This window comes from Triticum dicoccoides, chromosome 2A (assembly GCF_002162155.2).
Source record: "Triticum dicoccoides isolate Atlit2015 ecotype Zavitan chromosome 2A, WEW_v2.0, whole genome shotgun sequence".
NCBI classification, from domain to species: Eukaryota; Viridiplantae; Streptophyta; class Magnoliopsida; order Poales; family Poaceae; genus Triticum; species Triticum dicoccoides.
Window position 1 is genome coordinate 769,879,262 of NC_041382.1, and position 11,463 is coordinate 769,890,724.

An 11,463-nucleotide genomic window follows, 5' to 3' on the forward strand; every position below is an offset into this window, starting at 1 on the left:
GCCTTTCTAATATCTCATTCTCAGCTACAGTCACTCGTTCCTCTTCAGACCAAAAATGGTCATCCAGGTGAATGTTAGGTTTAGGTTCAAACCCAAAAAGGTTCTTATAAAAGTTAGTTGCCATTTCCATCATATCTTTGGTAGAGTATACAGGTCGTCTTTTGTCCAAAAAAAAACAGGACAATGGCTTACTGTTTATGGCGACATGACCAGATCATCTCTTGTTCAAACATCAGGTGATATTCGTCCAGTCTGTTTTAACAGCACATATTAATTTGTGAAAACAGTTACTTTGTTCTGCAATATTTTTTTATGCATGATAATTATCCATGACCTTGGTATAGTTATGCCACGGATATGGAGCGCGCGCCAGCATAATTTTACACTGGCTTTGTTCCGTGTCATGTTGCTCGACGGATACACGTGCAAGTCGCCGCCCCCGCTATTCGGTTTACATCTACCCGTGCCTGTGGCCGACTCGCGCGTTTGCGCTGGCTTACAGCGTCGCGGTCGATTCTCCCGTCCGTGCCGGTTTACAACACCGGTGCCGACTTCCCCGTCCGCACTGGCTTATGCCGCAGCCTACTCATTTACTGTCCGGACTGAGATCTGTATCCAAAACGAATGAATTGTAAGTATGTTTACAACAAGGACACCTTAAACCTCCTCCCTCTGCATTAATGTTTCCTTGATGATGTGTAGCCAAGTTCACCTAATGCCGTATAATATATTTCTTTTTGTTTCTTTTGCTAACTGATAGAACATAGCAAATAAAAGTGAGGTGATTCATTATTTGGTATGCAACTAGTTATCTCCATCATGGTGCTAACAAGCTTTAATTATTTATTTCATCCATTTAGTACTTCACCTGAATTATTGTTTCTACGATTACAATTAACTTATTTGTACCCGCAGAGAAATTGCTGGCATCCATGTTTCTGCAAGGCAAGGACCAGTTGAAGAACTTAAAAAGCATGTGGCTGCTGGAGTAGAAATCAACATAAGAGGTTTGTGTTTGTAGAACATTCATCTTTCTCTTCTTTATGGAGCATGAGTCATTTAAACATAATTTGGTTTCAGATAGCGAAAGGAGAACTCCTTTGCACTTGGCTATGGACCATGGTCACCTAGATACTGTCGGGATTCTTGTCAGTTCAAATGCTCAGCTATCTGATTTTTTTCTGTGCCCCACACTCATTGGGTGAGTGTATTTGAGCAAAAGAAGCCGGTGGTAATTCTGAACCAAGTATTTTTAGTAGGTTTGCATCACAAACTGCACCAAATGGGCAAACGTTTGCTATACCCATTACACTCTCGGCAAGTTTGAGCTTGCCAGGTTCTGTCATATTGATATACTACTAGCTTAACTTGTCAGGTAGAGTAGTTAGTACATATCCTTAGATCCGTTTGGTTTATCGTATCATAGGGCTGCCTTTCGAGACCCTTGAGCTATGTGAACTGAACCTTGCTTCTCTCTTTCAGCCGCGAGAAGGAAGACATCGCCAAACTGCTTGTCAAGCACCATGCTGACCTCCAGATTAAGGATGGGCATGGGAATATATACTGCACCGAACCTGTGCTCCTCAGCCTGGCCGTTCCTGAAGCCGGCAAACTGATATGGCACAATGAATCCAATATACTTTGATGCCTCGTTCTACAACTAGGACTGTAAAAAAACCATAACGAGCTCGATTAGCTGGATTAGATGAGTTGTCTTACCAACCTCATCAATTACATAGTTGCCGAAAGTCAGAAGTTATCCCAGTGTAGACATCTTGCAGTATCATTTCGTACAGTTTATGCTCTTTTTGTGTGTTTGGGCTGCACATCAACAGTTTGGCCAGAAACATATGAACTCATGTTTGTCAATATACATCTGTTATTGCGCCATCGTCATGTCTCCTGCTGGGCAGGCAATTTCTCTTGAGAAATTTCTTGCAGGTATAGATATAGAGGTAGAAATTTGTCGAACGAACCACACCCCTTTCATCTGGAACTTTTTTTTTCGAAATTAGAATATACTATGTTGTCAATATACTATTACATCTCTTATTGTGCCACCACCCGCCATTGAACTAAATAAAGATCCAACGACCGACCTTCATTTTTCTACCTCCAGCTTTCTTCCTCCAACAATTCTTCTCCCCATGAAATCGACTTACCAAATATGAAAATTCAGTCAACTTAACCCAATATGAAAATTCAGTCAACTTACATATAGCCACCGCGTGGAAATTAATATCGGAATTTTTGGAAAATCGACAATATATAAACAATGAACTATGTTATCTTTCTTGCCAAACAATGCACGATGTAGATTTATGACTTTGGGTGTTGGTCAGTCGGTACGTAGTTCAATCATAATAATCGTACTAAGCTATGAACAGCAACTCCTAATAAAATCTTAGAGCTCGTCGTGGTCATCGTCCTCCTCGGCGGCGCCGTCATGGCCACCCCCGGCGTTCCGGTAGGCAGCGGCGAAGGCGGGGCTGCACACATCCTCCAGCTCCTTGAGCTTCTCCGCGTAGTCGTCCTGGTCGGCGTCCGGATTGGCCTCGAGCCACTTGCCGGCCTCCCTTACCGCCTCCCTGACCCTCTCCCTGTCGTCGCCGTCCATCTTGGCCCCCAGCTCGCCGTCGGCCGTCGTCCGGGTGCTGTAAACGTACGCCTCCAGCTTGTTCCGCGCGTCCACCCTGTCCCTCACCTTCCTGTCCTCCTCCGCGAACTCCTCCGCCTCTTGCACCATGCGCTCGATCTCCTCCTGCGAGATGCTACGGCCGGCGCTGCTGATCTCGATCTTCTCCGACCTGCCCGTGCCCTTGTCCGCCGCCCCCACGTGCAGGATGCCGTTCACGTCCACCTCCAAGGTCACCTCGATCTGCGGCGTGCCCCTCGGCGCCGGCGCGATCCCGGTGAGGTCGAACTTGCCCAGCAGCCGGTTGTCCTTTGTCATGCTCCGCTCGCCCTCGAACACCGTGATGGCCACCGTCGTCTGCCTGTCCTGGTACGTGGTGAACATCTTGGTTCTCTTGGTCGGGATCGGCGTGTTCCGGGGGATCACGCTCGCCATCACTCCGCCGGCCGTCTCGATGCCGAGCGTCAGCGGTGTCACATCCAGCACCACAACCTCCTTGGCGTCGCCGCGCACGATGCCGCCCTGCACCGCCGCGCCGTAGGCCACGGCCTCGTCGGGGTTGACGCCCTTGTGGGGTTCCTTGCCGCCGAAGTAGTCGCGGAGGAGCTGCTGCACCTTGGGGATCCTGGTGCTGCCGCCGACCAGCACCACCTCGTCGACGTCGCCCTTGGCCAGCCCGGCGTCCGCCATGGCCTTCTTCACGGGCGCCATGACCTTGCGGAAGAGGTCGGCGTTGAGCTCCTCGAAGCGGGCCCGGGTGAGCGGCTCCGACAAGTCGACACCGTCGGCCAGCGACTCGACCTCCACGCGGACCTGGAGCTGGGTGCTGAGCGCCCGCTTGGCGCGCTCGCACTCGCGGCGAAGCTTGCCGAGAGCGCGCGCGTCGCCGGAGATGTCGACGCCGTGCTTCCGCTTGACGAGCCGGATGAAGTGGTCCATGACGCGCTGGTCGAAGTCCTCGCCTCCGAGATGGGTGTCGCCGTTGGTGGCAAGGACCTCGAAGACGCCGCCGTCGAGCGCGAGCACGCTGACGTCAAAGGTGCCGCCGCCGAGGTCGAACACGAGCACGTTCCGCTCCTTCCCGTCGGCCACCTTGTCGAGGCCGTAGGCAATGGCGGCGGCGGTGGGCTCGTTGATGAGGCGGACGACGTTGAGGCCGGCGATGGCGCCGGCGTCCTTGGTGGCCTGGCGCTGCGCGTCGTTGAAGTAGGCCGGGATGGTGATGACGGCGTCCCGGACCTTCTCGCCGAGATACGCCTCAGCCGTCTCCTTCATCCTGGTGAGCACCATGGCGCTCACCTCCTCCGGGCTGAGCGTCCGCACGTCGCCGGCCTTGACCTCCACCTCGAGGTGCGGCTTGCCGTTCTTGTCCACCACCTTGAACGGCAGCAGCTTCATGTCCCGCTGCACCTCGGCGTCGACGAACTGCCTGCCGATGAGTCGCTTGGCGTCGTAGACGGTGCGGAGCGGGTTGGCGGCGGCCTGGTTCTTGGCGGCCTCGCCGATGAGGCGCTCGCCGGAGTCGGTGAAGGCGACCCAGGAGGGGGTGATGCGGTTGCCCTGGTCGTTGGCGATGATCTCCACGCGCCCGTTCCGGTACACGGCCACGCACGAGTAGGTCGTGCCCAGGTCGATGCCGATCACCGGCCCGCCGTTGCCGTTGCCGTTGCCGGAGCCCTTCTCCTTCGCCGCCGCCGCCGCGGCCGGGGGAGCCGCCGTGGCCGCGAGGAGCAGCACCGCGAGCAGTAGCCCGTGCAACTTCGTCGCCCGAGCCATGGCGCCGGCGATCGATCGATCTCTTTTTCGAAGCTAACTGCAAGTACGTAGCAGGACGAGGACGTGGTGCGGCTGCTATTTATGGCGCGAAGAGATGCCTACGTACAGCGACGGCGTGACGTGGACGAATCGGAGGCTGCTTACGACGCGGTCTGTCCCTCGGGAGCGCGCTGACACGCGTGGGAGTCCATCTGGGCCGTTGGTTTCCACGATCGGACGGCAGCGAGGGCTCATGACACGCTGGCGGGAACCGGGCTGGCTGCTGCGTGACGTGTTGGCTGTCAACAAGGATGTTCGATCATGATTCCAACAAAAAAATATTCGGCTTTGCTAGAACTTATCTAGCTGAGTTTTAATTATGTCTCATTCACTTTTATAGCCATTGAATTGATACTATAAGATGCGTGTGTGCTGACGAGGTTTGTAGTACAATTTCTATCTGTTTTTGTTTTCAGGTGAATGAGACCAAATTATATCTCATCTAGATGAGTTCTAGGCACTCCCAAAAATATTCGTTTCTGGCCCCATGTCGCAGGCAACACGTGTATAACTATCTGATGACAAGTATCGCCCAATAGATTCAAAATTCAGAAATTCCAAAAGTCGTCTAGAATTTTACTAGGTTCAAATCATCTCTGACCAAATTTAAATTTTATTCAAATCTATTTTGAATTCAAGGGTGCACTGTAGGATCAATGGAGTGTATCGCTGAATTTGAAGGACGCTGCGTCAAAAGAGTTGTATGTGACATTGTTTGGATATAGACAGCCAAACACTTGGATTCATACAACATCATTTCAACAGGCAACTTCGTGACCTGATTTTCTTCAATCACAGCACAAAATTATCTTCACACTTGACCTGTTTTTTTTTAAATACTGAAGAAATGCTTACATTCTCGGCAACAAACTGTGACCTGAGCTGACGATGGTCAAAATTTTCAGTTTCTTCCTTACTTTGAGTGAACCGGATATTCTTTACAATCTATCTTTGCCAAACACAAATTTTAGATTTATTGTCTTCTACGATGAAAGCATCAGTATGTATGTGTGTGACAAGTCTGTTTGGGCACATATGTGTGCAACTCAACAATTTCTTTTTGAATACTCTCCCATTTTCCTAGTTCAGGACAAGAAACGTTGAGGCGAGAGTAACTTGTTTAAAATCCACATTTGTTCATGTCCATGAAAAAGAAAATGTTCATGCAGTCCACGTGAAATCACAACAGAAAATCGAAAAGCGATATGCGATGAACGGCTAATTTGAAGTTCAACAGAGTAGCAAGCACACACTAGTATAGATATGGTCCATTTTAAGATCCCTTGTCGCACAAGGAAGCCTGAAACCATGTGTGGTGTGAACAACACCATGTAGGTGTGACAAATTGCTCCGTAACTCCCAATCAATTGAGGTCTTCGATTTAGGATACTTCACTTGAATTACTTCCTTCATAACTTGATCAACCATCACTCAACATATGAGTTCATCATAATCTCATCTTCAAGACATATATACAATTCCGCTCTTAAATCATTCTCTCAAGATCTTGATCCATCATGACTGAACTCATAAGCCTAAGCATGTCGTTGAGTTCCTTCAATAAATGCCATCTTGGTCACTTCTTGTACATCACATGGACTACATCTTGATTATTGATTCAACCACATAACTTAAGCTTGATACTTCGGAGTCTATTTCTTTGCTTATAATATATTCATCACTAGAACTCAGTGATCTTAATGCATATCTTGGTCTTGATGGAATTCGTTCCAACTTGATCCAATCTCCTTCATGCATCACATATGTAACATATCTCAATACAATGGTTGTTCCATAGGAATTTCCAATCATACCAACACTTAATGATGTCTTTATCTTGATGGCTTTCATCAACCCACACAATAATTTTCATGCATTTCCTTTGGATTTTTACTTCAAATGCATATCAATGACAAGCATGTCCATAGGAATTGCCATTAGTTACGAAAACCAAACATGGGTACTAAATGCAACTTCACCGATACACCCCCTCCTTGTGCATCATTGTTCTACAGTCAACCATCGCCCCGCTTGATGTCGTCCACCATCCGTTGGCAAGGAGTCACCGCTTGTTCCGCCTCCCATCTCCGATGATGACCCACCTATAGAATGCTTTGTCTTCATCTGTGTCATTGTTCTGCCCCTAGAACTGCAAGCTCCCAAACATGCCTTGGATCTGTTGAACACTTCAAGCTCAGGTGGCAGTTTCAGGCTTCCTTGTTTATATGGGTGAACTGTTCCATTTTAATAACCCAGAAATGGTTTAGTTCGTGCTTCCGAGTTACAAATCTGTGAATGTTTTTATGGTGTGGTTATGTCCAACAATCTCCCATATACAATGGTCAAGTTGTGAATTTATGGTGGTGCTAAGTTAATTTTATGTCCAACGTCCTCTTGTATACAACATCCTTGGGTCAAGTCAGTGCCAACAAAATTAGAAAACAAAAATAATACTCCCTCCATTTTTATTTAGTTCACATATTAGCTTTGGTCAAAGTCAAGCTTTACAAACTTTGACCAAGTTTATATACAAAAATATTAAGATATACAATAACAAATCAACAACATTAGATTTATTATTAAATGTACTTTCACATCGTATAGATTTATTATGATAAATGTCTATATTGTTTTCTATAAACTTGGTCAAATTTTATGAAGTTTGACTTCAGTCAACTCTAATATGCAGAGTAAATAAAAACGGAGGGAGTAGTAAATAAATTTTGAATTCATTTACTATTGATGACTGAAAAATAAGATGTCTCCAAACAATAGAAATCTAAATCTAAATATTGTAGGAAAAATCATATATGCATATTATTTTAATATGCCTAGTTCTAAAATTATATGATGTAGTTGGATGGGTAAATCGAACTCAATTGCTACTTCCAATTTATATTAATTCATATTAAATCTTGTGGAACTAAAATCTCCAGTTAAGGTTTTGTTATTCCTTATGAACTTAATACTATTAATTTTCTCATACTCATTTTTATCTTTATTTTTACAATCTCAGAAATAGAATCCGTTCCTGGCCCTACTTTTCAGGCTATTACAGTTTTTGAGAAGATGCAGGCTATTGCATGTATAAATATCTCTCTTATGAATATGCCCCAAGAGGTTTATTCAAACTTAATTCGGGCCTCCCTGAAAAATAGGAAATTCCAAATATATCTGATAAGTATGGCTCGAAAATCCTATATGGACGTCACCGGTATTTTGGGATTTTGAGGAAAATATTTGGGAGCTATCTCAGCTAAATTCCATTGGATTCAGACAAGTTATTTCTAGAATAAGATTCAGACAGGTTTTGACCAAATATAAATCTGGTTTGGATTAGCTTTAAGTCTAGAGTGAAATTTTAAGGTAAAAACTACGCCCACCACCCGCCCTAGTTTTACAAATAAGCCGTGTACGTTTAGTGTAACCCGAGGATTTCTAAGTTCGACTAAGTTTTTATAGAAAAACCATATATTTTTACAATATCAATCAACATGATGACAACTCAAAAAAAGTATATCCTTCGTGAACTATATTTATAATGATGTATTTATTTGATAGCCCAGATATCTGCACCTGTATCAGAAATGTGGTCCAACTTCGGGTTTCTTTACTCAGGACAAAATTTATTGGTCAGTGGTGCGAGTCTTGCGCTAACGAACCTGCCAATAGGCGTGCACACATGAGATGGCTGATGTTGCAACCAACGATGCGAGGAGCTACAACGGATGCACGATGGTGCTGGGATCTCAACAAACGGCGATCACCGGCATTACAGTGACAATCGAGCGATGTTGCAACCATCGATGGATGTGCTGCAAACAGCGACGACGAAGCAGTAATCGTTGTTAGTGGTGCTGTGACCGAGGATGACAAAGCTGCAACTGTTGACGGTGGTGCTGTGGTCGTGGATAGCAGAGCTACAACCGTTGATGGCAAAGTTATGACCGGCTTTTTGCATCAACGTCGTGGGGGTGAGGGGCTAGTGCATACGGAGGAACGCGATGCTGTGATGGAGACACAACTTGTTGCAAGTCCAGGCTCGACGACAATGGCCACCACGACGGAGCGGCCCTCCTGCAAAGCATTGTGATAGCATCACGACGGGCGCGTGGCATGCTGCGAGTCGACCTAGGCGGCGCAAGTACGAGGGTGGTGTTTTTTTTCTGTTTTTGCAAGGGAGGTGACAGGCTTGGAAGGAAGATACTGGGAGAGATCTAACGATTCACGTACGAGGAATCGTGGGGCCGGCAACACGACCGATCAGGGACTGCAATCGATCAACCGACGCCTCGCACCCTCCCCTTTCGCTCCCAATGCGACGCGGCGGATCTACCTGCAGCAGCCACAGTGCCATACATTATCCTCAATCCAACCTCTCGGGGGCGCGTTGAAAGCACAAGTGCTCCCTAGGTGGTTTTGATAATTGATGACAACATATCTCTTGTTGGACTAACATTTCTATCTAGCATGTTTCAGATAAGTTCAACAATGGAGTGGCATGGACTAAAGGTTGTGGGAACTCCTTCAAGATGCTAAGGACAAAGGATTGGCTAAAGCTTCAAGCTAAAGACTCTTCATTTTACATTTTAGTGATCCAAGATCACATTGAGTCCATAGGAAAAGCCAATACTATCAAGGAGGGATGAGGTGTTGCTTAATGAGCCTCTTGCTTCATGTGCTTAATGATATGCTCCAAAATCCTCAGCTACTTTCCCACTTCCACATATGACCTAAACCCAAAGCCAAACTCGGACCTACCGATTATTCCTATCGGGCGCCACCGAGTTTTACTTGTCATAAGTCACTGCCAAACCCTAGCAATTCGGTTCTACCGATAGGGATCTCGGTCTCACCGAGATGGGATTGCAAACTCTCTGTTTCCCTTTCATAACTTTTCGGTCTCACTGAAAGAGCGGATCGGTCCCACCGAGATTGCAATGAAAATTCAGTGTTTCCTTTTTGTAACTTTTCGGTCTCACCGAAAGGGCAAATCGGTCCCAACGAGTTTACCTGACCAACTCTCTGGTTAGCTTATTACCAAACTCGGTCTCACCGAGTTTGTGTAATCGGTCTCACCGAGATTACGTTATGCCCAAACCCTAACCATATCGGTCCTACCGAGTTGCATGTCAGTCCCACCAAAAATCTCTAACGGTCACTAGGTTTACCTTTTCGGTCCGACCGAGTTTGTTGATTCGGTCCCACCGAGATTGGAAAACTATGTGTAACGGTTGGATTTTGTATGGAGGCTATATATACCCCTCCACCTCCTCTTCATTGGTGGAGAGAGCCATCAGACTAAGCCTACACTTCCAGCATCCTATTTCTGAGAGAGAACTACCTACTCATGTGTTGGGGCCAAGATATTCCATTCCTACCATATGAATCTTGATCTCTAGCTTTCCCCAAGTTGCTTTCCACTCAAACCTTCTTTCCACCAGATCCAAATCCTATGAGAGAGAGTTGAGTGTTGGGGAGACTATCATTTGAAGCACAGGAGCAAGGAGTTCATCATTAACACACCATTTGTTACTTCTTGGAGAGTGGTGTCTCCTAGATTGGCTAGGTGTTACTTGGGAGCCTCCGACAAGATTGTGGAGTTGAACCAAGGAGTTTGTAAGGGCAAGGAGATCGCCTACTTCGTGAAGATCTACCGCTAGTGAGGCAAGTCCTTCGTGGGCGATGGCCATGGTGGGATAGACAAGGTTGCTTCTCCGTGGACCCTTCATGGGTGGTTGCTTCTTCGTGGACCCTTCGTGGGTGGAGCCCTCCGTGGACTCGCGCAACCGTTACCCTTCGTGGGTGGAGCCCTCTGTGGACTCGCACAACCGTTACCCTTCGTGGGTTGAAGTCTCCATCAACGTGTATGTAGGATAGCACCACCTATCCGAACCACGGGAAAAACATCCGGATCTCCAATTGCGTTTGAATTCTCCAAACCCTTCCCCTTACATTCTTGCAAGTTGCATGCTTTACATTCCGCTGCTCATATACTCTTTGCATGCTTGCTTGATATGTATTGTGGATGTTGAAATTGTGCCTAAAACTCCACTCAAACCAAAAAGGCCTAAAAATTGCAACTTTAGCACTAAGTGTCTAATCACCCCCCCTCTAGACACATCTACTTCAAGGTCCTACAAGTGGTATCAGAGCTTTGGTCTCCATTGCCTTGGTTTAATCACCATTGGAGGAAGATGGATGTGTCTACCTTAGGGAGTCTTAGACATAGAGTGCCTATTCTTGATGGAGAGTATTTTCATGAGTGCAAAAATGAGATGCTTGTAATTTTCAATCAATATCATTTGAACAAGTATATTGCTAGCCCTTGTGCACCTCATATTGATCCTTTGCATCCTACCCTAGATGAAGATATTGACATGATTCGCAATCTTAGAACTATTGAGCTCATCATTAGAGGATTTCCCAAAAATTTGATTGCTAGTTTGCCTACTCTTAATTGTGCCTATACTATATGGAAATTTCTTGTGGAACGATTTCCCGATCATTCCTTGAAAACTTTGGATGAAATTCTCCATAAATCTATTGCCTTGAGTAAGATGAACTCTAGTGATCCTAGTTTTGGTAATTGTCTATTTGAACTTACCAATCTTAAGCATGCTAAAGGAGATGTTGGAATCATTAGTGATATCATATTCGAAGCTATAAGAATTCATAAAAGTGACCACTTTGATGATCATTTATCTAATGAATTACCCTCTCTAGGAAATGATGAGTCACAAGATCATGATGAACATGGATACTATGATGATGATGATGATAGTGAATTCGATCTTGATGATGCAATGAGTCATTTTGGTCTTATGGCAAATCTTCAGGGATATGAATCAGGAGGAAAGGAATGGGTTCTTGATAGTGGATGTACTGATCATATGACCGGAGATGAAGAGATGTTTCGTGAGCTTGCTAAAAATGACGGCCCTCGAAAATATGTCACCTTTGGTGATAATTCAAAGGGTAAAGTGGTTGGCCTTGGTAAGGTGGCCATCTCA

At 46.0% G+C, this 11,463-nt stretch overlaps 1 protein-coding gene across 1 annotated transcript; it reads right to left on the minus strand.

Annotated features, from left to right (window-relative positions):
* Positions 1–2,404: 2,404 nt before the first annotated feature.
* On the minus strand, positions 2,405–4,434 carry LOC119352424 (heat shock 70 kDa protein BIP5-like). Its single transcript, XM_037619059.1, has one exon. The coding sequence runs from the start codon at positions 4,409–4,411 to the stop codon at positions 2,405–2,407; it is 2,007 nt and encodes a 668-aa protein (XP_037474956.1). The 5' UTR covers positions 4,412–4,434.
* Between the last annotated feature and the right edge of the window lie 7,029 nt (positions 4,435–11,463).

Coding starts and splice junctions, on each gene's coding strand:
- LOC119352424 (XM_037619059.1), bottom strand. CDS start 4,411: ATGGCTCGGGCGACGAAGTTGCACGGGCTACTGCTCGCGGTGCTGCTC.